The following is a 25,692-nucleotide window of genomic DNA, read 5'->3' on the forward strand; positions in this document are numbered from 1 at the left end:
AGGCTTCCAAAACAAAATAAAATAGCTAGTCTTGATTGATTGATTTATTTTCTTTAATGACTTTGAAGTTTTCTTCATTAAATACATTTAAAAGTTATAAGTTTCAGTCAATCAAATCCGGTCCATGTGAACCGTCCGGTCCGGTTCACAGACATCGTGCATCACGTGGAGCGATCCCCCAAACGCTTATCTCAATCCGCGGTATACCGACACAACCGTTCCACTATAGAACCCGTACTCTGGGACAGCGATTGCTCCGTCGCATCCCGTCTAAGGTCTTCTGTCTTCTGTGATATTCGATTCCTTTCATATGGATCGAGGAACAGGTGAATTGGCGAAAATCCTAGATCCAATCGTTCATCTACTTTGTTTTTATGTTGGACTCGTCGATTTTTGATGAGAACTTTCTTGGTGTTTGATCTTTGGTTCAGTGATCGAGTTTCTGGGGCAAGTCCCTCTATTGCAGCGCCTCCCTAGTTCTTCCCTCCGCAGAATCGCAGAGGTCGTCCAAGTCAAGCATTATGGTGGGGTATCTCGTCTTCTTTATGCTTTTTACCCGAGAGTTCCATTCTTTATTTTTGATGTTTTTTAAGTAATCGTACCAGTAGATGCAGTGTCATTATTGGGAATAATGTTATATTAGATCTTCGATCATCCCATGAAAGGTTGGAACCCTTTTGTTTTTATTTTTGGAGTCTAAGTATAAATCTTGTGGTTTTTTTGTATTACTGCAATTTCGATGATTCTAGGGTTCTGTTTGAGCGCTCGTTTGGACACTCTTTCTCCTTCTTCTTTTGGAATTAGATCGTAAATAAATGTTAAACAATTATTCTGAATTCTTCGAAGTTGTAAATATCTAGCGGTTTTGCTGGATTTGATGCATGTGGTCGTACTCAAAGATTAACGTTCTTTATGTATATGTCCACGGTCTTCTTGCAGAACCTGGTGAGTATGTTGTCCGTGAAGGAGAACCTGGATTGGGCCTTTACTTCATTTGGGAGGGTCAGGTACGACACGAGCTTTCAATGGTTTTGACAATGGTTTGAGTCTTTGGCTGGCCATTCACAAATTCCCAGACTGGGTATCTTCCTTTTCAGTTTTGGTTTATGATTGTCCTTCCATGCTGGAACTTTAGGAAATTTTCTCTTTCTACTTTATGCCTTCTATTATTTTGTAAAAAAATTCTCTGGAAATCTGAAATCTGCATTATAATAATTTCTGATTCACATTCTTTGACAGGCTGAGGTTTCTGGATCTGATACTTCTGAGAAAGAAAATCGTTCTGAGCTTCAATTGAAACAGTATGATTATTTTGGCTATGGTATGATGCTTACTACTGATGCATGTTTCACTACATAAGGTGCTTCAATACTATGATGAATTTTCCATACCATGCGGTTGCTTCATAATTATGATGCACCTACTGGTGTTGCAACTCTTCTACTATTGAATGCCTGTTTTTCTTGAAATTTAGCACATGCTAGGATTCTTTATAGTTTATTTTCTATTCATATTGTGAAAGTTTGTGTATTAGAAACTTTATTAATAGTAGAGTAGGTTATGAAACACTTGTAGGAAGTTGTCACATATTTTTGCCAAAAGTTGTCTTTTTTTTTTTCTATCACTATAATAATTTGGTATGAATTGCTTGTTTTTTTTTTTTAATGGTGTTCACTAGTCACAATAGTATTTTCATGTAAAGCACACATTTTTCGAGCTAAAAGAAATCTGCACCTTGTGTATATTCAGTGCACAAGTTCGGCATATACAACATGAAAAATTATAAATTCAGTCGCAATAAAGCTCAAGAAGCTCATGGAGCAAAAAAGGACAAAACATCTGCTATTAGTTCAGCCAACCTACTGGAGGAGTTATATGAGCGTGAAAGCCTAATGCAGTGGCAGTATCTGATATATGCCTCGAAGGGACCCGAGTTTGAGGAATCAAACTGATGTATTGCAGTCTGAGAAAAGAGCATTAGTTATGTTTTATATTTTTGAATATGTCGTCACTTGTCAGGCTACTTGTGTGGAACATGTCTTTAAGCAACTTCTATGACATGCAACTGTGATAATTAGCTGACCACTGAAATGTTGTTAACTTGTAAGCAAAAAATAATTTCATTTATTCACCAACATCCCGTAGTATAACTAGGACATGTACTTACTGCATAAGGAAAATCGTATTATGCAGCTAGGAGCTACATGTTATTTGCAAAACTATTTTTGTAAATTGCCTTTTCAATGACAAGGAATTATTTTGGTAGCATACTCTTCATGCCTATGATGCTTTTTACCAGATCTTCTATCTTAAATTCCAACTTTTTCTCTTTTTTAGGTACTGGTGGTTCCACTCATCAAGCAAATGTGGTTGCATTGTCCAAGGTAGTTAACTAGTTATAATTTTCAAATTTATTCTTTTATGACTCTGATCCATTAATTCAAGCTATTTTCACAGAAAAGTTTTTTTCCCTTAACTGATCACAAGACAATTGCAGCTGATCTGCTTGGTGCTGCCAGATGGATATAATAATCTGTTGCAGCCAAAGTCAATTTGGAATGCGGAGGGTATTCCTGAGGATTTCTCACTTGTAGAGCACATATTGCATCTAGAGCCATTAGATGTAAGTTCATTAAATTTGACAGTTTTTGCCACTGATAAATTGTACCAATGGCCTCTTCTCTCTCTCTCTCTCTCTCTCTCCACCCTCCCTCCTCTCCTATCTTCTCTCTTATTGCTTTCTTTTGAGTTTGAAGTTTGTTTCTTAGTAATCTGGTGCTCCAAAGTAAGCTTTAAGGAGTTTGGATTTTTATTAGACTACTGCTGATGGTATCTGTTTGAGAACAGTTTAGTCGGTACTCAGTAAATAGTATAAGAGAAGAATGACGAACGAAATTGTAGAGATAAAAGATCATGAAAAATGAACCAATATATGTTAGATTGTACATATATCTTATTTAACAATTGACACAACCACATGCTGACTTGTTAGGTTACTGCAGTGTGTGTACATGGCAGGCTATATTACACATGCAAGTATGCTGTAGAGCTTATTTACATTGCATTTCATGAAAAATAAGCTCAGTTCATTCTTATTGGACCAACAGAATGTGTTCAATTACTTTTTGTCTTATTTTACTTTCGGAGGAAATCTTGTGGTACATTGATTGAGATATATTATTTTTAGATATAATGTCCATGAGTTCCTCTCCCTCTATCCAAGGATGAACCATGCTTAGATTATAGTATGATGAAACGGTTCTAAATGCTGGTTTCAGAACATTGTTGGACAGTTTTCCGGGCAGTATATTGACCTGTAGCATCCGATACAATTGAAGCTAGTAACAAAGAAATGAATGTTGGCTGATAATGAGCCATGTTGTCCTATAATTCTAGTTTCTTAAGTTGTATAGATTGTTTTCTGTGGGTTTTTTGTTTTAAGTTTCTCATCTTTGTTGTTTCATGTGTTTTGGCAGGTTGACATATTTAGAGGTTTTACCTTGCCAGATGCTCCATCTTTTGGACAAGTTTTTGGAGGACAGTTAATTGGACAGGCATGCATTAGGATTTTTCTTCAATTTTTTTTCAAATTCATTGATGTGGAATAATATGTTTGATTTGGCTGTCTTTTCTTTTAATATGATACTTTTTGTGTATCAAATTGTAGAAATACAAATTCTCTGATATATATGCAACTTATACAACCACAATGTGACATAATCTACTTGGTGTCATTTAAATATCCTCCAAATACATGTGTCCTTGTAGCTAATGAGCCTGTAGACTCAAGTTTTCATTTTTGTAAATTAGGATGTTAAAACCTACTCATGGTCTATTAACATGGTCAATGATGAAAATATAGGCAGGGAATTCTGATTTGACCTCTGAGCATCTTACTCAATCTGCTGTTGGTTGCTTGTTGTCACCTATGATATTCAGTGTCAGATAGTTTTAAATGCTATTGACTTGTATGTTTTCCTGCTGCAACTGCTAGATTATTAATATGTACATGAAATAGTGCATGCATTCAGATGATTGCTACAGTTTTTTATTTTTTATTTTTTTCTAGATCTATCAGCATTAAAGTTGCATACTTACATCACCTTAAGTTATCACGAGATTGTCTCCTTTCCAATGCACTTAGGGTATGATAGATCCTTCTTAACCCCTTTGTTATGTATGGGCACCTTCCTGTACAGTAGAAGCAAACTACCACGTGGTGTCTGCAATACAGGAAAATTCTTTACAACAGAGGATTGCTTTTTCATGGCATCAGATAGGTCAATACCTTTCCAGCATGGTATGACACTGCTGTACTGGTTTGGTTAGCATGCACTTACTTGAACTGACACAGATAAAAGTTCAGTTTAGTCATATGTTGGCACCTTGACGTAGGGTCTTGAGAGCTTGCTGACAACTTCCTAGCGTGGTATGTTTTGACTCTCGCTGAACTGATTGGCACAGTAACCTGATCAAATTCAAGCTCTTACATAAAAAACCCTTTGTTTTAATTTTGATAGTTTGTTATAATGGAACGTTTTTCTAGTCAATTAATTGCTTCTAACATCACAGTTCTTTTGTTGTCTTTTCTATTAGCTGTTTTTTGAATGCTCTTACTCCCTTTTCATCCTTAAATTGTATGAATCAGTGCCTTCACTTGTTCTCTATATTTTTTGTACCTTTAGCTTGGCCTAATCTTCCTTGTAACCACAGCACATTTTTGAGACTTTTATGCTATAGTTTTGTCAAAATGAAAACATGCAGAACATTTGCGACTCCCTCGTGCATTACCATAATAAGTTTGACTATTGCTTTGAGATGTTTTGAAAGTCAGAGACTGACTACTTTTCCTCATCCACTACCCAAGGATTACAATACTGAATGATACCGCTTGTACCGGGCGGTACATACTGGTTCGTCAGCAGACCAGTATACGGACCAGCCCGCTACCGGGCAGTACCATTGATTTAGCCCCGTATCAGATGATATGAGATGGTATCCGATGGTAACGGTCGATATTTCGACCATTACTACCTAAAATAGGTTGATAACAGTCGGTTTCGACGGTGCCGCCCACTATCGGATGGTATTGGCCTGGCTGCGGTGACAGAAGAAGAAGCGTCGAGGGAGAAGAGGGAGAAGGCGCTCGAAGAAGAGGGAGAATTAGGAGAACCTCGACGCTTCCTAATCCGACATCACCCTCCCTCGATGATCTTGATCTAGGAGGTAATGGAGAAGCGACGGTTTGGCTTCTTCTTCGTCGCGTTCTTCGTCGAAGGCCAGAGACGTCTGCTGCCTTCGATGTCTTCGTTGAATGCCACAAATGAGGAGAAGAACACGTACGCTGCCTCAGCAACGTTGCCTCCTTTTCTTCTCATCGTGTTAGACGAGGAGAAGAAAAGGAGGTGACGTCGCTGAGGTAGCGTACTGTCACGGACTTAGCTGGTTGTGCCTAAGTCGTGCGTCACCTTTACGTGTCCGTCCGTAAAGGTTAGCCTCCCATGGTCCCTTAGGACCCATAAAAGAGAAAATGGTTTAGAGAAAACGCCTCACTCGAGATCCACAAGCAAACATTTCCGAAAACACTTCATAGACAATGCAAATTACAAACATACTTTAAAAGCTTTGAACAGTTGCACAACAAAGGGTCAAAATAGTCCACTATAAACCAAAAATTTCTCACAAGTGTCCACATGACACAACCTTTATTTACAAGCCTAAAGCGGCCACCAAATCCAACTAAAATGAGACTATTAAGCCTTCGGCCGTCCCTCTACATGCTGTGCAAAGTATAAACATACCAAAAGACACGGACATACATAAGTATTATATCAAACATTCTGTTTAGAAGTTTGTCCATGATATTCTCCCCACTTATTCCTTCGACGTCCTCGTCGAAGCCTTTGCCGACACTGCAACTCCTCGCCTTTGCCGAGTCTTCAATCTTCTGCTCTAGCTGCAATGCGCCTCTTAGCTCCCAGTTGCTCTCCGCTGTTATTTTTGAGTAGTCAAACCTTTGATCCGTCATGCTGCTTCAACTTGCCAATGACTCTGACTCTAGTGTAGGGTTGGCTGAGTTGTATTGATCCCTGTTGGTTCCTGCGGATCCTCCAGATGAAGGAAAAGACCATCCTTACTATGCGCTAGTCTCTCAAATGTCTCATGCTACTTAAACTGGGTGGATGCTTGTTAGAGCTTTAACGAGCATCGTCTCACAAACTTCTGAAGTTTTGGGTCATTCCTCTATAAAATTTGCCCATTGACTCTTCTTTCACTTAGTTGTCACTTCCAAGTAGGTTCGCATTACTTCCGCTTTCGATTGGTATTTCGTTGGGAAATGAAGCGGACAATCTACTCCCAGTAGCACTGATCACCGTTGGTGAGGATTTGACAACTATTGTTTTTCATTATCTTCGAAGGGTCTTTGAACCTGTGCAGAGCTCCTCTGCTGGATAGATAAGAGAATTGGTGTACTTGGTTTCGCCGATTCTCTTGAGAGTTGAGAAGACAGAGGTTACTTGACTTCACCCGCCTCCTCGAAGTTGTACTCCATGCATCGAGCTGGTTACTGGCCTTCGCCGCTTCTGAAGTAGTTGAAGTGTTTACACTTCTCGCGTTGAGTTAGTTACTGTGATTCACTTTCTCAATGGCATCAAACTTTTGGAATGCAGGAAGCTTTCACCCCAACTTAGAGTAAGTCTCTAGTAGTTTTGGTCGCCTCTGGGGTTGTACCGTCTTCGCCATCAACCCAGCCGCCTACACCACTGAGTAGAAAAGGTACAGCACCGCGTACTGCCTGCTTCGTTCCTAAGTCGTGCACTCTTGCATGACCCGAAGTCCTTCACTTTCGGCTATCTTGATGAGAAGCTCGTTGACATCGGTCTTACGAAGTTCCTTGGCCTCTGCCCTTGAGCCTTGTCTCGGTACTTAGAGTTTGTTTCTACATGCTTCACATCCTCGGCCCCTTTCACGACCAAGCGCTCTCCTCCATGAGAGCAAGGGATCAATGATTTTCACGGAAGTCCCGCCTCTGCGGTACCATGGCGCTGCCATGCCCATGACCCTACTATCTGTCGCCTCGCATCTGCATCCCTTTTCTTTACGATCAGTAGATATGTCTCTGTGGCACTCCTCCGAGTCCACCTCCATTCTAACTGATACTTGCTTCTGGGTAGCTAAGTCCCTCTGGACTCATTGTCGCTTCCTCGCCCCTTTCGACCCCCTGCTTCAATACCTCTGTGTTCTCCAAGTAGCTCCATTTGGTCGATGGAAAGACAGGCTGCAACTCCCATGCATAGCCTCTGCCATCACGTTGTAGGGTTTGCGCCGATTCTATTCTCCTTAGCTTCCTTAGTAGCAACATTCGCTTACTCAACCTTGTCCTCTGACTTGCCGGGCTCCCTTAAGCGAATATGGGCTCTGGAGCAGTCCAACTCTCGAGTTGCTTCGATCATACCTCTGCATGATCAAGTCCCTCCTATGGGACTCATTGGTACTTGCATTCGAACTTTTCCCTTGGTGGAACACAGCCCCCATATGCTAATGACCAAGGCTTTCATCCGATGCAAAATTCGATGCACGCACAGAAGACCCGCCTCTGCGGTATCTTGACCTTCACTTCTTGAATCTATAGCCCTTCTTGCCGTCGTATTGTTCACCGAAGTGGAGCTTCTAGTAGCTCCCGATCATACCTCCGTATGATCTAGTCTCTCACGGGACTATGTCGTGTTTATCGCGAACTGTTCCACCACGATCCGCTGCACTATGTCGCCTATTGGTGATATCTCTATTGCATTCTGATCCTTGTGGGATAAACTTGAATTGTGATCCCTCCATGTGTGGCCTCTGCCAATACATCGCAGGGTCTCTTTCACCTTCGATTTTGTTCGCTCCTTTGGCAATCGACCTTCATCCACCCGCTCTTGGGTCACACCTAGATGAAGCACCGCTCTAGGACAGTCCGTCGCCTAGTAGCTCCCGAAGTCCATCGACTTCGCTGAAAGTGGTGCACCATTGTCTGGAACCTAGGCCTTTGCCCCTACCAGCACAATCTCCGCTGCGCACCGCTTCCTTCATGGCAACTTGAATGCCAACACTGTGGCATATTCTTCAAGAGTACCCGCCTCTGCGTCCTCTTGCCCCGTGCCAAGGTCTTCTGAACCCAACTTCGCCTCCACAAGTTAAGTCGTCTTAGTTCCTCCATCAAATGCATATTTGAGATAAGGTGCATGTGCCCATAAGCTCCCTTTGTCTTTGGCACCATGCAAGATGAGTTCGCTCCATCAGAATGAAGGATCCATGGAACAACATGATCCTGCTCTTGCCTCTGCAAGAGTTCATGTCTTTGACCTCTGTCCAAGGAAAGCTCTGTGCCTCCACTCCATGTTCCATCTTCTATGTCGGCTCCCTTCATGCGGCTTGGGTACTTCGCCAAGTTACACCCAAGTTGTTCCGCTCCTCGTTTTTGCATTGAGTTGATGGTGGCCCTCGCACCCATCATTCCACGGGTCAGCCCTCTCTTGAGTCTGATCTCCATATCGACTCCAAGTGTGCCTTCATTTGTGTTGCTTTGGGTTGCTTCCCCACTTGATCTCGCAATGCATCCACCAATGCATTCTCTTAAGCGAGATCATGCGACGACTCCTCGCCGCTTGCTCGGTCCATTGAGCTTTGTGGAGTTATTGTTTGTTGAGGTACTCCTCAACATGTGTGGTTTGTTGCACATGATTCTCCCTCTGGAGAAATCGGGATCTATCCCTCCTGGATAACTGTCCCGTTGGAGCAACATCTCTCTTCGTTTCGGAGACCACCATCCCCTTGGACTACTCCGATTTGCTGAACAAACTATGCATTGTTCTGCCTCCTGCAAACGCACTTGCTAGATTGCGATTCCACGTCAATATAGCCCCCGCTGCATCACTCAAGGCCTAGCAACATGCTGTACTCGCTGCACACTTCAGCCTCCTACGGATGTATCCTTCATATGCCGAAGAGAAAGTTTTAATGCTCTATGGCACCGAGTTTCGGTCGCTTTGGGATGACCGCGAACATTCCATCGTCCGCATACAAGCCCATGCATGAGTACCGAATTCTTCGAGTTAGCAATTCCTCTCACCTCTGTGAGCTTTGCACAACTCTTTCGGTCGCTGAGCAACTCATTCCACCTAGCACGGTCTCATCCTTTACCAAGCACCTCGCTTGCCTTGAGTACCATCAAGTATAGTTGTCAACGTTGAGCCGTAGCTCAAACTCAACCATCCCAACCTTTGTGCGCTCCGTATTCTACCAAGCTTGCTTGTTCTCGTGATGCCTCTTGCGTGAAGGGTTGACCATTCCTCTGAATGCCAATCTCAAATGCCCGCTCCTCCGAGCGACTCTTTTTCCCTACATCTCCATGTCCGTTTTCCCCTAAACGGTCGCGCCCCGCTAGGTCCCCCACGTTTATATGCCAAGTGTTTCTATGAGTGCTTGTCCCGCTCTGATACCATCTGTCACGGACTTAGCTGGTGCCTAAGTCGTGCGGCAGCCTTCCGTGTCCGTCCGCAAAGGTTAGCCTCTCCGAAGCCTCCCATGGTTCCTTAGGACCCACAAAAGAGAAAACGGGTTAGAGAAAACGCCTCACTCGGGATCCACAAGCAAACATTTCCGAAAACACTTCATAGACAATGCAAATTACAAACAGACTTTACAAGCTCTGAACAGTTGCACAACAAAGGGTCAAAATGGTCCACTACAGACCGAAAATCTCTTACAAGTGTCCACATGACATAATCTTTATTTACAAGCCTAAAACAATCACCAAACCCAACTAAAATGGGACTATTAAGCCTTCGGCCGTCCCTTTACATGCTGTCCAAAGCATGAACATACCAAAAGACACGGACATACATAAGCATTACATCAAACATCCTGTTTAGAAGTTTGTCCGTGACAGTACGCCTCCTTTATATATATATATATATATATATATATATATATACACCGATCGATATGCCCCGGCGTATCGCTCGGTATGCCCGTACCATATCGAGCAAAGCTCGAAACACTGATACGATATGAAATTATGAACCTTGCTATATTCATCAAGGTGTCAGCAGCCTTTATTAAAAATGAAACAACATATTCATTCCTTGGAAAAAAAACATAGAAGTCTTTGAAGTTCATTAAATGGTTGGAGAGTGTAAATTAGAGGTTTTTTCTTTTCTTCTCTTTTTGAGACAGTTATAACTAAGATGTTTAGAAAATTTAAGTGCAAATGGTTTAACTATGGTAATTTAATGCCATTATCTTCTGTTTGCAATTTAACTTCTGCAAATACTTCAATGTTTGTAGCATGAAGCAATTGCTTAGTGCTGGCATGATTTTCTTTCATTTATAACATACCTTTTTGTTTCTTGTTTGTGCAGGCACTAGCGGCAGCTTCTAAGACAGTGGATTGTCTTAAACTTGCACATAGTTTGCATGTAAACTTTATTGTGGCTGGTGATGTGCACTGTATGTCTTTTGTTTGTTGTGCATAATCTGCATATAATTGAAGTTTGTCTTCATCATTATCAGTGGATGGCAGACCAATGCCTTTTTGTCTGATCTATCTATGGCAGACCAATTTCATGATTTACTGGGCTAATATGGGCTGTTTAATTATAGCTGGTCAATAACCTTGCATCTTGAACTGCATCGTTCACAAATTGAATATGTCAATTTCAAGACGCTAGAACACAAAAGCCATGAAGTGGTTAAATGCAATATATTTGATCAAATTGTAATTTCCACTGTTGAAATTGTTCATTTAAGTCTGCTTTGTGAATAAATAAGCTGAATTGTATGTGTCATATAAATCTCACTAGTTCAAGAATTTAACTGTCGGATTCTTGTGTATAGTTTATTGTCTTAGTAACAAGAGGAATCACATAAGAAGGAGCAAGTTGGCTTTTAAAACTGCATTTATACTGTCAAAAAATTACTGTAAAATTTTGCTGAATATTTTTTCAAAATTTTCATTTGTCTTTTGTAGCGCCAATAATATATCAAGTTCATCGTGCACGTGATGGGAAAAGCTTTGCTACTAGACGAGTTGATGCAAGACAACATGGGATTGTCATGTTTACTTTGCTTTGTTCATTTCAGGTAATGCAAAATCAAAATATGCTAATTGCTATGCACAGTAATGATGTTACTATGCAACACATTTTTGCATCAAGTAATCACTGGTAGTTGTCTATTTATTGTGATACTGGAGATATATTTATAATGTGTTGAAATTGCTAAGTATAATCTTTTATAATGTTTGTCTTGGGGGGGTCCTGCAAGAGAATTGTAATAAACAACAGCTTTTTTTGGTTTCCTTGGTGGTTAAGCACATATGAGGTCTAGAGCTATTATATTCTATTGGAAACTTTTATTAATGTACTGAACTTTATTAGAACTCTTCAGATATATGATCATTGTCATTTATTGGACTGTAATAATTTGTTTTTCCTCTATTTTGTTGCCTCTTTTTTTCAGTTAACTACTGACTGTTCCCCTTAAAAGATTCTTTTAACGCCACCCGTTGAAATGTTTTCACCTTTTGAGAATTATGTATTGTAACCAATGAAAATGTTTCATAATTTTTGATAAATAATACTATCATAAACAAGGTCTTCAATTTTGCTTGGTTTGGTAACTAGTATTTACCAATCTGGGCGTGAACCAAGATGCAGATTACCCCATTTTGAATGATTTGGTTTGATTCATTTTTTAACCTTTTGCCCTAAAATGCTGGAATATTTTAGCCTTTTAGGGTTTGCGAATCTTGTGAGTCATGATCGCACACATCTCCCCTCTATGCTACTGGTTGTGCCCACTGTTGCCTGCAGCCTGTCGCATGAAACCGCCCACATGCAATTGCCACACACGTTCTTCGGGACTTTTCCTTTTCTTCTTCCTGCACCGTTTTTTTTTCTTCCTCCTCTACTTCCTTCACCACTTTCACTGCTTCCTCTTCTTTCTTTTTTCTTCCTTCCTCCTCTTCCTCCTTCAACAGTATCATGGTGTGTTTCTGAATTCCATGTGTAGGTACGTTGAATAGAACGGACCCGTATTGGTCCAGTCATTGACTAGCACAAGTCCGGTACCTGAAATTAAAAGCCTTGATTGTACTTAGTCATATATTTGCAGTTAAAACCATGGTTTTAGGTTTTGGGTACCGGACCCATACTGGTCCTTGGTCGGATCAATATGTGCAGACTGACACATGGGATGTTGGTGCAGGTCTGCTACTTTTTTAAAGAGTTTCGACCATTCAAAACCTTTTAAACCCTATTTCATGGGTATTTCCTTCTTAATAAAGGCAATATTCATATAATTTAATTGGTTCAAGTTTACAAAACTACATAGATTGCACTGAAGCATGTAACATAAAAGATACAATGATGGAATCTAAAGAGTACCTTTTAATATACGGATAATTTATGAGTCATCTAATAAATAGTGCATAATGAATGATTGTATAATAAGATTATATACTTGTTTCTACTATCAAAACGAATATCTAATTTCACGATGAGTGAGTTAGGATACTCCATTTGATGATAGATCGATGCGGTATCTCTGTATAGTTCAAGTATAAAACGACACCCATGACATCTGATACTGATATATACCATGTCACTACTGAATCAATGTTGTAGCAGTTATCATTTTATTATTACGAATCACCTGTGTGGTAAGAGGCTCCTCGAGAAAGTAGGATCTTGGTAAATATAACTGTGTATGATGTAGTGCCCCTGAGCTGTTGTTCATCACGATACTGTTGTTGTGTGCCATAAGATGTATCCCACTATGAAAATAGTGACAAACTGTTATCATGCATCAGTTGGCTATAAGATCTAGGATAATATGAAGGCTGAGAGTATGAGGAACTGTTGTCTGACTCAGTATGCTGTAGACTCCATCCCATATCCTCATATAAATCAACAATGTCATATCCCTTTCCTTTACAGCCATAAAAAAGCATGTGGATCCTCGTGTTGATGCCCCATACTTTCCCTCGTCATGATAACTTGACGCATGAGCCTTTTGTGATGTCATGAGCTTTGACATTAGTAGCTCAAAAGAGTTATATTTTCAGATGGGAGTAATAGTCATTCTCTGTATCCTTTCATATCATAGTATATGAACCATGATGTAGGTATCAGTTATTAAATGCTCTCCTAATTTTGTTACATGGTACTTGTCCATGCTGACCTTTATGTAAACTTTTGGTTGAATAAGTACGACAAGCAAATGGATTTCATTGTCATGAAGGTTTTAGTTTTTTAGTTTTCCACTAGTTAGATTATTATGTATATACTGTAATTTTTTGTTCAGGTTCAACCATACTGCAAAGTCATATAACAGGCTTACAAGACCACACAAAATTTGATATTTGTGAGGACACAACCTTTGTCTTCGTTTTTCGACTGCCTACTGGAATGGCATGGTTGAAATCTGCTTCTCATTATAACTATGTCATATCTAATTCTGATCCATATGGGTTTTAGTTTTAGCATTTTTATGACTGTTTAATGCATGCATGTGCATGCATGTTCTGTATCATTGAGTATTGTGATCGATCGACTTTGCAATATTGTACAACTGGTCCGCTCCTTTGTCATTAAATTTGTGAATCATACACTCTATGTGCATAGTATCAGTCTACATTGTTAAGGTTGTCACCAAATTATAAGCTCCACATTGCTTTAAATATGATGAGGACAATTTGTTAATTAAGATATGCATTTGATTTTTCTGTTTTGCTTCGGTGCAGAAGGAAGAAGCAGGCTTTGAACATCAGGAAGTTCTGATGCCAAATGTGCCTGGTCCAGAGATGGTCAGTATCATTTTTATGTTTCTGATGTGTCCTAATTTAAAATTTTAATTTGGCTTTCAATTGCAGCTTCTCTCAATGGAAGAGTTACGAGAAAGGCGAATTACAGATCCTCGTCTTCCCATGTAAAATTGATGAGCATGCCAGATAATTTCTTATGATATGTTTTTGTTATTTGAAACATTTTTAATGAAATATGCATGCCTTACTTTCAAATAACAGATGTAAATACATCTGTTCTTGGATTGTCAAATAGTCAGAACAGAAAGGCATCACCTGATGCTGATTGCTGATAGTTCATAGTAATAAAAGCTGAATATAGCCATGGCCATTGATTGAGATATAATACAAGTCCAATTTTCTTAAAAGACACATGCACAAATCAAAGCTATTGTCAATTCAGAATAGTAATTCATCATACTAGTCAAGAAGCTGACTGTAGTCAGCTGTTAGTCGGGTGAATACCTTCATTGTCCTTTTGATCTGTCGCATCTCAATTAGTCCCACATCAAAAGTGGGACTCATTATGATATTTTATGGGGCTCTAAACAGATCTGCTACCAATAATAACTTGGGTTTTCACATTTTTAATCCATATGGTTTCAAGCTCATTATATTCAAGTAATTGCTACAGTAATATTATGGAGCATGCCATGACAATTGGTATCATAGTGGATCTAGTAAAGGCTAACTATGGATAAAACAAGAGACATCCCACTGTGGATCCACAACTGCATTGTGGAGCTCATGTGCCATTAACTAGAGAATGGTTATGACCATATGGTAAGGCATTGGGTCTCAGGTTTTGACATGCATGTCAAGCCTTTGAGCGGTAGATTCTGACATTTCAATTAGTCCTGCATTGAATGCGAGGGAATTATGATGGATAATAGTGCTAGATGGATCTCCTATTAATAACTTAAGCATTCTTAGCTTGATTTTAGATCAGTTATATCCAAGTTATTAGGTCAGATTACCTATCGAACTGGGTCATGAGATTATTCCTTTCAATTGACTTGTATTTCCCTCACTCTTATGGCAATATACATGAATGTTTTTACAAGTCACATCTCTAGAAAGACCTTGTGAAGTAGTTAATATGGCACATATATGATAGCATATTGGATGAAGAAAAAGTAAAATGTACTTGCATTTGCACATTGAATCATTTTTCTTCTCCGACTAGAACACACAACAATTCAGAACCTCCCATCTGCAGGCAAATTAATTTGCATCAATGAGAAGCCCAGTCAATCCATTTGGCCTTGCAGCTTCCTTAATTGCACCAGTACACAGATGAATGACAAACCTTAAGTGAAGAGAATACAATGTAAATAGACTTTTGTTGAGGAAACCAATTTATTCATATGAATGTATCATAATTCTGTATCTCAAAGTTTCTTGGAAGTTATTTTTTTGGACATAGTGAAAAAATAGTAGAAACTAAAAGAACTTCCCAGTTAACTAAATAGATTTTTAACAAATGAAAATAAAGAATAGTTTGTCAAAATATCTAAATTGTATGGTTTTAAATAGTAATAAAAACTTATGAGGTAGAACTTAAAAGGCTCCCGTATCCCTAGTTCCTAATTGCATGAGATTATCATGAGCCTGCAAGCAACAATGTTCTTGCCAGAACCACCACAGCTACAAAACTCATACAAATTGTTGCCTCAAGAAAATGGTAGAGTAACTACCAGTCTACTACTGTATGCATATGATAATATCAGTGATCACTAGTTCACCATCTTGTTAACATATATATTCTTTCATGATTGCATTATCATGGGCCAGAATCATTTGATGATAGCCACAATGCAACAAATATAAGATTGTAATATAAGCTTATTTGCTTATTCTTTGGCCTATTAGCTTATTGTAATATAAGGTAATAAAAGGATTGTAATATAAGCTTGTTGTAATGTCAAGTAAAAACAAGCACAATGAGATCTTTGGCCTATTAGCTTATTATTTATGGAAGTCTTCATTAAAATCATATTCAACATATAAATGAAGTATGACTATATGGCATTGGTACATCCAAGATCCTATCTTGTTACTTGTAGGAACTATCATATCATTATTGTCCCTGGTTTGATTATTCTGACAACCAATTTCCTCCATCATCTTCTGCATACTCTTTGTGCTTATGATGCCTATTGTGGTGTCCTGGTAGTTGTTATTGAAGCCTAACAAATAGCTACCAACAGACACTACCGAAACACTGTTGCTAGAAGAAAATTTGTTCCATGGCCCATAGAGATAAAGTTTTGTGAAGTGGGTGACTCTGCTAACCAATCTCAACCAAGGTAATTGTTCAATTATATTTCTCATGCTATTTGATACTATTTTATGATGTGATGCTTTTAGATGCCATGAATTTCAATTCACATACCACAATTTTTTCCTCTCTCTCCCTCCCTCTTCCCCCCCCTTCTCACATCACAGAATGAAGTATTGGTTTAAAGCAAGAGGAAATCTTTCGGATGACCCAGCTTTGCATAGGTATGTTGTTGCAAATTTGCATCTTCCTGGAATAAATACTCCTTAATGTGTAATATACACTAAAATATCTCATGATTCTATATCAAGTTCTTCACTTTCAAGTTAACACGGTGTACAATTTTGCTTCTTTAATATGTAAGGTTTTAGTATTGCATGTGCTTGGCACTTATATCTTACAAAAATTAATACATATAATGAACATCTTCAATGGCAATTAGGAGGTTGTTTAAAATAAATATATGTAGAAATTTGCAATTATAATTTTAAAAGCTAGACGTTGCACACTAAACATGATTTTGTAGAACAGTTTGTTTATGAAGGATAGAAATGTCCAACTCAGGTGCTATGTCAGTTGTATTCTTAATCGTTGTTGACAAAGTTTCTCACCATGCAAGTAAACAAACTTTAGTCACTTTTTTATAAACCAGTTCTTTAAGAGTCATCTGAAAATCCAGATAAGAGCAATTGAAAAACCCAGAAGCTTATGTAAATAGAGAATAATATTTTCAATTGATTATTTCTCATTTTGGAGATTCAACACAGATGCTTTAATGCTGTTGCTTCTTACAGTTTCTTTACAATCCTTAAGAGCTCCTGGAAACAAAACCAATAAACATCCTTAAGTGTGTTCTTGGATGCCTAAATGCATGATTCCTGGATTTAGTAGAATGTACTATTTCATGGAGAGATAATGTCCCATGTAGGATGCTTGTAACAGAATAAAGATGTCACGAGTGATTTTTCAACTCATATGTCACATCCCAGATTTATAAAATATAATAAATCATCATTTTATTATTCATAATTTATAGAATACATTTCTTTTTTTTTACTTCATCCTTGAATTCACATCCTTGTCTTTACAATAATAAATATTTTATTAATTTAAAAAAGGATCATATCTTTTTGGTAGGGTTATAAGTCTCTTCCACCCAAGCTTTGGATCTATGACAAAGTAATAGATTATTCTGAAAATAAATATAAGATAAAAATATATCAACAACCATACATGTTGATAGGAACCTTTGGAAAATCATAAAATTAATCTTCAATAACCGTAAAACATATACAAATGTTAATAGTTTAATACGAAATGATAATATATTGATTCATTATAAAACTTATGCATAAAGAAAACAATGATAATTTCTTACGTAATAAATAAAATCATGCATCAGCCACATGCAACACATACATAATAATCATATAACAAAAGCGTATATCACAACCGATGATGCACTCTCCCAATAGCAGATGGAGAATCATACTACATGGGATGAATTCCTTCCAACAACGGATGGAGATAACTCATATCGCACTCCCAACAATAGATGGAGGAACTGTTTAACCGTTATGTCTGACGGCCTGTTAATCCCCGAAGGGAATCACTATACCTTCTCTCGACAAAGATACATAAACATCCATGATCATTCATTTGCATTCATCTATTCACTCACACATGCATTAAGAAATCAATATGATCAAATATTATGAGAGACCATGCTTAATGTATGATCTACTAGACTATGTTCATTGGTGGTTTCGTATTGTGATGGGCCCGTAGCTCCTTTCATAGGTTGCACTTCTAATGTAAATCACTAGCCTAGTTACATCTACTATATGGTAACAATAATATCAACATTATAAACTTAAGAAAAGTAGAAAACTAATAATCATTTTTAAATGACATCTTCAGATAAAATCTTGAAGTTCATCAGATCATAAAGGTATGAAACATCAATCTCCAATCTCTTAATAGTCCTTAATCAACCGAAAACCTAATTGGAATACCTCAATTGACTTAAACTAAACTCAATTCGATTATGACCTAATGGAACTGACCTAAAATCCTTATAGAACCGGTCTTGAATCACCCTAGACTGGTCTAATTTAGATTCGATTGATCTCGATTAGGTCAAGTATGTTTGAACTAGTCAAGTTGGTTTGGAATCACCCTAAACTGACTCTAATTGATCAAACCTGTCTAATCCAATCAATTAACGAGCTCAAACCAATAAAGAGAGAGGAAATCATACTATGTCATATAGCGTTAGCCTAAACTAAATCGACTCACTTGAGTCTTAGACAGGTCACAGGTGTTGCACGTGCCTGTCCTAAGTAATAGGTTGGACAGAGGTATAATAGGTTGGATAGAGGAGTGACGATGTGTCTAATGCCCAGCGATTTCAATAGGCGCTCGGGCAAGGTGAGGTGAGGCCCGAGCGCCTCGTTTCATGTCTAGGCGCCTCGCTTCAAAGAGGCACCGCCTAGGCGCTCGCCCGAGCCCAGGTGCCGGGCGCTTCGGGCGAGTGCTCGAGTTCAACCAAGCGACCAAACCAGTGTTTTACATTTGGTTCGGTCTTTGATGCTTTAGTTGGTTCAATGGAACCAATTAAAGCACCAATATTAGCCTCCCAACATCCCTCTCGTGACTTCCCCAACCCTAACCCTGCTCGCGATACTATAGCTGACATTTCCTCTCTACTGCCACTGTCTCTCTCCGCTGTCGTTGCCTCTCTTCATTGTCGCTGCTCTCCGCTGCCATTGCTACTGTCACTGCTTGCCATTGCTATCGCTGCTTGTCGTCGCTGCTACCGTTGCCACTATCGCCGCTCCCGCTCCTACTGCCACTACTCGTTGCTGCTTCTCTTAGTCAGCAGCCTCAGTGTTACTCTTACATTGCTCTCCGCTACTACTACCGTTGCTTGCTTCTACCACTATCGTTGCCGCTGCCACTACCGCTGCTCGTCGTTGCTGTCGCTGCTTGCCACTATTGTCGCTCTCGTTGCTGTTGTCGCTACTCATTATTACTCTTAATCCCTCTACTCACATTAACTCGATAGTATACTATTAATATTATATTAACAGTATACTATTAATTGTATACTAGTAATACTATTTTTTTATTTATTAGATTAATAATATATTTATTTTGATTTTAATACTACTAATTTTTATTTATTTGAAATTATTGTTATTGTTTTGAATTTTGAGATTTTTTGTTAATGGGATATAATTCTGTAAGTTTTTTTAATTTAATATCATATTTTTATTTAAATAATTATATTTATTAATTATATTATATATTTTTATATTTTAGTGCCTCGCTTTGCTCGGGCGAGTGCCTCGGGTATTTTTGGACCTTGGCGCTTTTTGGCGTCTAGCGCTTTTTAAATCACTGCTAGCGCCAATTGCATAGCTGAGTAAGCTTACTTCACGAACTATGCAAAGCTTCACTTACAAATTGGGTTGAGCCTAAACTAGGCTATACTAGGCTCGCGACTTGGGTCGTGCCTAGACACATGAGTTGGGAACGTGTTTGACCACATGGACTAGGTCGTATCTAGCCACATGAGCTGGACCATGCTTGGCCACATGGGTTGGGTCGTACCTTGCCACATGGGCTGGGTCATGCTTGACCATATGGGTTGGTCGTACCTTGCTACATGGGTTGGTTCCTACTTAGCCACACAGGCTGGGTCATGCCTGGCCATATCACATGGCTTAGTCATGTCTAGTCACATAAGTTAAGTCATGCTTAGTCACATGAGCTGGACTGTACTTAGCCACATGGGCTGGGTCGTACATAATCATATGAGTTAGATTGACCCGGTCTGACAGATCAACCTGACTCAAGACAGACCCCAATTAGACTCCTCTTTTTTAAATTAGATTTTAATATTTTAAACTATTAAAGAATAACTCAAATCCATGAATTAAAGAATTTAAATTCATGATCTTAAATTTAAAACTAATTAAATCTTAAAAATTCACACATAATTCTTGAAACATAGATATGTCGAATTAAATAAATTAAAACTAATATGTTAATCCAAAAGTAAGAATTTTAATAATTAAATTAATATTAAAATTCATTTAAGCTTAAGAGATCAATATAAATCAAATAATTATTCTAACACCACAAATCAATTATCATTATTTATTAATCATGAAAATTTGAAATTAAAACATCATTATGTATCATAAAATTATAACAATTCCAGCATCAAGATTTCAAAATATAAATCAAAGCTAATTAAAAAAGAATGGATCCTACTTCTCATCGACTATCCTTTCCTCGAGATCATCTCCATGGGAAGTCCTCTCCTCAATCCTCCCATTGTCAGGCTCGATGATGAATGAGGGAGGAGTAGCCCCCTTTATATAGGAAAAGATGAGATCTCCCCGAAAAGTAAATAATAATTTAATTTTAATTTATTTTTATTTTGCTTTCACTTACAAAAAGAGAAATATAATATTTATTTTTTATGGTTCAAACATGAAAATGAAATATAAACTATTTACTTCCTAAAAATCAAATCACTTGTTAGGAAATAAATCAATTAATAATTTAATTGATTAATAGAATTCCTAATTTGTCCACATGATTAAGAAAACCACATGATTAATAGTGCATGAGGCTCCTGCCAATGCGGGGTCTGGGAAGGTTAATGTTTGCAGCCTTATCTTTAAATATTTAAAGAAGTGGTTTCCGTGACTTTAACCCTGATCTCCTAGGTCGGACAGGAGCAACCTTACCATTTTACCAAAGAGCAACCATAACCTGTCAGAACTGTTCAATAAAAGACAAAGGATAACTTCTTTGCCTTGCATAATCACCCAAATGGTGCTCTGCAACAAAGCCTCCATAGAGGGCCCTAATAGTACAAATTTGCACAGATGATCCAGGATCAGATGACTCTGTTGCTGATCTGAAACTTGCCCACCATCTTCATCTCTTCTATTTTCTTTTCTATTCTTTCCCTAAATCATGACTCAACTCTGTGAGAAGACAAACAGAAGTCGGAAGCCTTCATTCTTCTATAAATTGAAGGGGTTCTCAAGTTAGTAAGTCACAAAGTCTTCACTTACCAAATCGGATGAGTCACCTTAAAGTCCTCAATATCTGAAATCTAATCCTAATTTCTAGATATTATGATCTCTTCCATCAAATCCAAAGTCTAATATTGTCAAGAAACAAATTATTTAAAATGGTAGTAATGATTTTGGAAAATAAATCATAGAAGGCAGAAACTTTGGGGCTTTTAATATTAGTAGTACGATAACCTCAAAACGAAAGTTGGTCAAGCCTTCAATTTTGTTAAGGTCCAGTAGATTGTAGACTGTTGAAGACAAAATTGGGAATCGTTGAAGCCAAAACCAATTTCTCAAGTGGTAGACAAGGCAGAGTATGGAGGAAGAGATCAGGGAAAAGACAAAGCAGAGTCCACACCCCTAATACTTTAAATCTTGCTCAGGGCCAGAAACATGTTGGGTTAGGTTAGTTGATGTGGGTAAAAGATACATAAGGCTAACCAAATTTAATCCGGCAAAGAAACTTTTCAGGGTTCCTGATTAGCAACCAGCCGGTATGGGTCTGCTTGAGTTTTCTTTGCAGCTTAGAGGTGGTTTACCTTAATTTGAAGGGAAAAACACTTATTTCTGATTGGCAGGATTCTCAAAGGACATGAAAGTTGCTTGATCCAAACATGAACTAATCCAACAGCACACATGCATGCACCCAACATGCAGGTCAAACATATTAGGTCAAGACAATCAGGTTAAGCCAACATCTTATCACAGTCCTTGATTGATATGAATTGTGAAGCGGCAAAGCGTTACCTGTGGATTAGCCCACATATTAATGACTTTGATTTGCAGATTGGACTGCATGTCTATTATGGTAAGTCAGTACAGTGCCATGTTACAAAGGGAGAAAAGAACCTTTTTCAACCAGCTATCTATATGAATTTGAATATTTAATTTGTCAACTTCTGCTTCATTTTTTACTGCTCTGCTGTTTATTGTTGAACAGGACGGCTGTCGATAATTTTAGTCTTTGGTTGGTTCTGGATTCTGGTGATGCCTTTGTTGATCATGCTTTTTCTGTCTTCACGACTGCTTGACATTGATTACATTGCAGATGTGTTGTAGCATATGCATCAGATATTGTGTTTTCTGGTGTCAGTCTAAATCCTCACCGGAGAAAGGGACTGAGGACAGCATCACTAAGTCTGGACCATTCGTATGTCTTAAGAACCTTTTCCTGCTTGAGTTTGTCTGCTTTAGCTTAGAACTTCTAGTGCTTAAAAAGATTGTAAATCTTTTTTCCCCTTAGATTAGATTAAGGTTCCCTTCTAATGGTTACAGCTTTATGCTCTTAAAATTTCTTGTCAACCTATTTTTGTTAAATATTCATTCTAAATTGGAGCTATACTAAATACTAATCATCATTAGGCTTCCTTATTTCTTGCACTGATAATTTCTTTTATCATTTTTTTCCTAGATTTATAAGACATGGAATGGAGATGAATTCAGTTTATTCATCTATCATAATAACCAAGCTCTTGAAGGCATCACATGAGATAAGGCCAGGATATTTATTTGGTCATAGTAGAGTGACATATGATTGGTTAAGTATATTGTTGTCCAAAAAAGCTGGTCTTGGAAATCATACCTATAACCATGGATTATGGGGATATACCATAGCATTAGACACTTGTGTTAGACCTATAAATGACTCATTTATTTTTAGGAATTGGTGCTCTTACTTTGTATGAAGTGATGCATTTCATTTGCTTTCTTTTATTTTTCCTTGTAGCATAACCCTATGTGAGACACACAAAGATGAGCTAGAATGAAAGAACTAATAGATTTATTCCACCCAAAACAAGGATGGGCTAGGTTTATGACCTTATAAGTCATAGAATCAATCCGATCATCAGATTATAAATTCATTTCATTCAGACCACCTTGGAATAGGCTCGTGTACATTCTTATGATGGGTCATAGATACTTTGTCTACTGATGGATTGCTATGTGGTCACATTCTATTTTGGATTAGGAATAGGTGTAATCAGACTTAACTTTGGCTTATCTATTTGGGTATATTCACTTCTGTTTGTGGGCTTCTATTGAATCAAAAAATATGTTTGATTGTACATCTTGTTGGTATATATAAGGTATCCTCCAACTAATTAAAATCAAAGCAATTTCACATATGATGTGGGCCTATAAGATGATCGATCGGTATAAATACTCCAAGACTCCACCTTTGTTATATATTTCATGTGTCATGTTAGATAGATATCATATGCATTGAATACGATTCACTTTCAAGATATTGTAAAGACATGGACTCGAGATCTTGTGCTAAAGAGTGTGGAGGTTCAAATTCTCTTCGAGGCACAATATTGAGAATGCTCACTGAATGTACAATTCAATAACAGATTTCTTCCTTACTTTCTTTGCTCCTCTCTTCACTCCTCTCTTTCTTCTTCACAAAGGCTGCAGCCTGCAACATCCTAAGTCCACAACTTCAAGATTGATACCCAAGTCCCAGATTATCCTTTATTTTTTTCCACTGTCTCACTTCCCCTATTCTATATTCCTATTAGATGGATGCCACCATAAAAAAAATAAAATCTGGGTTTTCTTTTCCTTTTTCTTATAGAATGTAGATCTATTTAGATCTGCCATATAAAATCATTTTAATTCCTTCAGTCCAACTGTAGCTCCAAACTCTGCAAATTCTGTGTTGTTTGCATGCCTTTCTGGCACCAAAACATCAAACTTCACTGATACCATCTGGCTTTTGAAACCTGTTAACTTATTTGTAAATTTTTTGCCATCAAAATTTTGCCTTGCTCTTTCCAGTTTAAGAGAGTTGAACAAGTATAGTAATAAAGTGTTTGATGGTCTTGTAGAAGGTTGCTCCAGTTCCACAATGCAATCAATCTGGAATGTGCCATAGGTATGGCTTAAAAAGGGAATTGAACATGCTACTAGTGTTTTTGAGTACTCCAACGGTCCAACCATCCACTTTTAGAACACAGCTTCGACATTTAAGTTGATGGAGGACCCTCTGCAACTAAGTGCTCAAATTGGATCAGTAATTGAATAAAAATACAAACTTAATGTTAAGGTCTACATATTATTGTCATAATGTTATGTGGACAATCTCTCTGATTAAGGTGGTCAGGTTCCAAGGTTCCTTTTATATATGACTATGGAGTTGATTCTCGTCCTTAATCATTTCACTTAGACTTCTTGTTGGACCTATGGCAATTCCGATTGGACCAGACGTTCTGAGCTGATTAAGTTTTACTCTGTTGGTAGCTGACTGGGAGCATAGATTGTTGAGCTCTAAAGAAAAGACATAGCACATGAAATCAATTCCAGTAGTCGTGGATAGATTCCTACTTAGACCAGATATTTTGAGGTAAAAGGGAACAATGACAAGCTTCTTAGGTTAAAATATATTAGATATTCGCTAGTTTCTTATTTGGTAGGTTCACCAATGTAAAAAACATGAGGACGATCCCAACATGAGGCTTCTGTCAGTACCGAGACCAGGAAGGATTGATGTGCACAGCTTTGTCCCTCGCAAACAGATTGGTTATTTGCAATGTACTAACCTCTGCAAGCCTGACTTTATATTTGGTAAAACATTAATGTCAGATATTTTCATGTGGTTTTGGTTTTTGTAGGAAAAATTCATGTTCTGATTTTCTCGAGTCTTAAATGAATGATCTGAGTTCTGTGATTTGTAATATTTTTCTTCTTCAAATGATCTTATCTTTATAGAGGATCATGTATTTGAACTTGATCAAGTTTTCCTAATGCTGATTCCTCTTTTCCCGTTTGCAGAGTTTGGTTCCACAGGCCTGTAAGAGCTGATGATTGGTTGCTATATGTTGTTAGTATTTGATCGAACATGTTGCTAAAATGTCTTACAAATGCATTTTCTCATCCTGTTAACTTCCGTTGACACAGATTGAGAGCCCGTACGCCAGTGGAGGCCGTGGGTTTGTTACTGGTCAGATGTTTAACAGGAAGGGAGAGGTAGTTATTTGATTTTCTCATGTTAGGATCTCAACCCACTGATCTTTGGAAACTGTTTCGTGTTTCTATGCAGCTTATTGTGTCATTGACCCAAGAGTGTCTAATTCGAAAGCATATTCCGCAAAACCAAAATCCGAAAGCAAAGCTCTAAATGCCATCTCAGAGTTAATTATTGATTGAGGAAGGTGATTATTGTTGTTTGTTTCCTGTACATTATCAGCTCGCTGCTCTCCGTCACAACGATGATTATTCTATGAAAATAAGTTCAGTCGAGCAGATAAACACCCGTTTGGCTGTCTATTTTTCTGTACTCAGGACTGGAAATAAGCTCTATAATTTGTGGTGTAATATATTTAAATGAATCAATTATTTAACCTCATTTGTGGTGTAGTTTGCTGAGGCCAACCATAATTATTATATCATGGCTTCCACATTTATACCCGCAAGATGGATGTATTTGTGTCCATATGCTACTTTAAATCATGCATTAAACA

At 38.1% G+C, this 25,692-nt stretch overlaps 1 protein-coding gene across 4 annotated transcripts; it reads left to right on the forward strand.

Moving 5' to 3' along the window:
* The first annotated feature begins 191 nt into the window (after positions 1-191).
* Positions 192-25,663, forward strand: LOC103993253 (acyl-CoA hydrolase 2). 4 transcript variants are annotated; one of them, XM_009413245.3, is made up of 17 exons: positions 192-326; positions 432-524; positions 940-1,007; positions 1,240-1,321; positions 2,338-2,384; positions 2,498-2,623; positions 3,477-3,554; positions 10,407-10,494; positions 11,015-11,127; positions 13,790-13,852; positions 13,919-13,974; positions 16,060-16,158; positions 16,298-16,354; positions 22,278-22,379; positions 25,004-25,052; positions 25,130-25,198; positions 25,272-25,588. In XM_009413245.3, the coding sequence occupies exons 1-17, from the start codon at positions 311-313 to the stop codon at positions 25,347-25,349; spliced, it is 1,284 nt and encodes a 427-aa protein (XP_009411520.2). In that variant the 5' UTR covers positions 192-310; the 3' UTR covers positions 25,350-25,588. The 4 variants fall into 4 exon arrangements, with proteins under 4 accessions (XP_009411520.2, XP_064934844.1, XP_009411522.2 ...); XM_065078772.1 differs by having other exon boundaries at positions 25,130-25,172; XM_009413247.3 differs by lacking the exon at positions 22,278-22,379 and having other exon boundaries at positions 25,272-25,663.
* The last annotated feature ends 29 nt before the right edge of the window (positions 25,664-25,692 follow it).

This window comes from Musa acuminata, chromosome BXJ1-8 (assembly GCF_036884655.1).
Source record: "Musa acuminata AAA Group cultivar baxijiao chromosome BXJ1-8, Cavendish_Baxijiao_AAA, whole genome shotgun sequence".
Taxonomy (NCBI): Eukaryota; Viridiplantae; Streptophyta; class Magnoliopsida; order Zingiberales; family Musaceae; genus Musa; species Musa acuminata.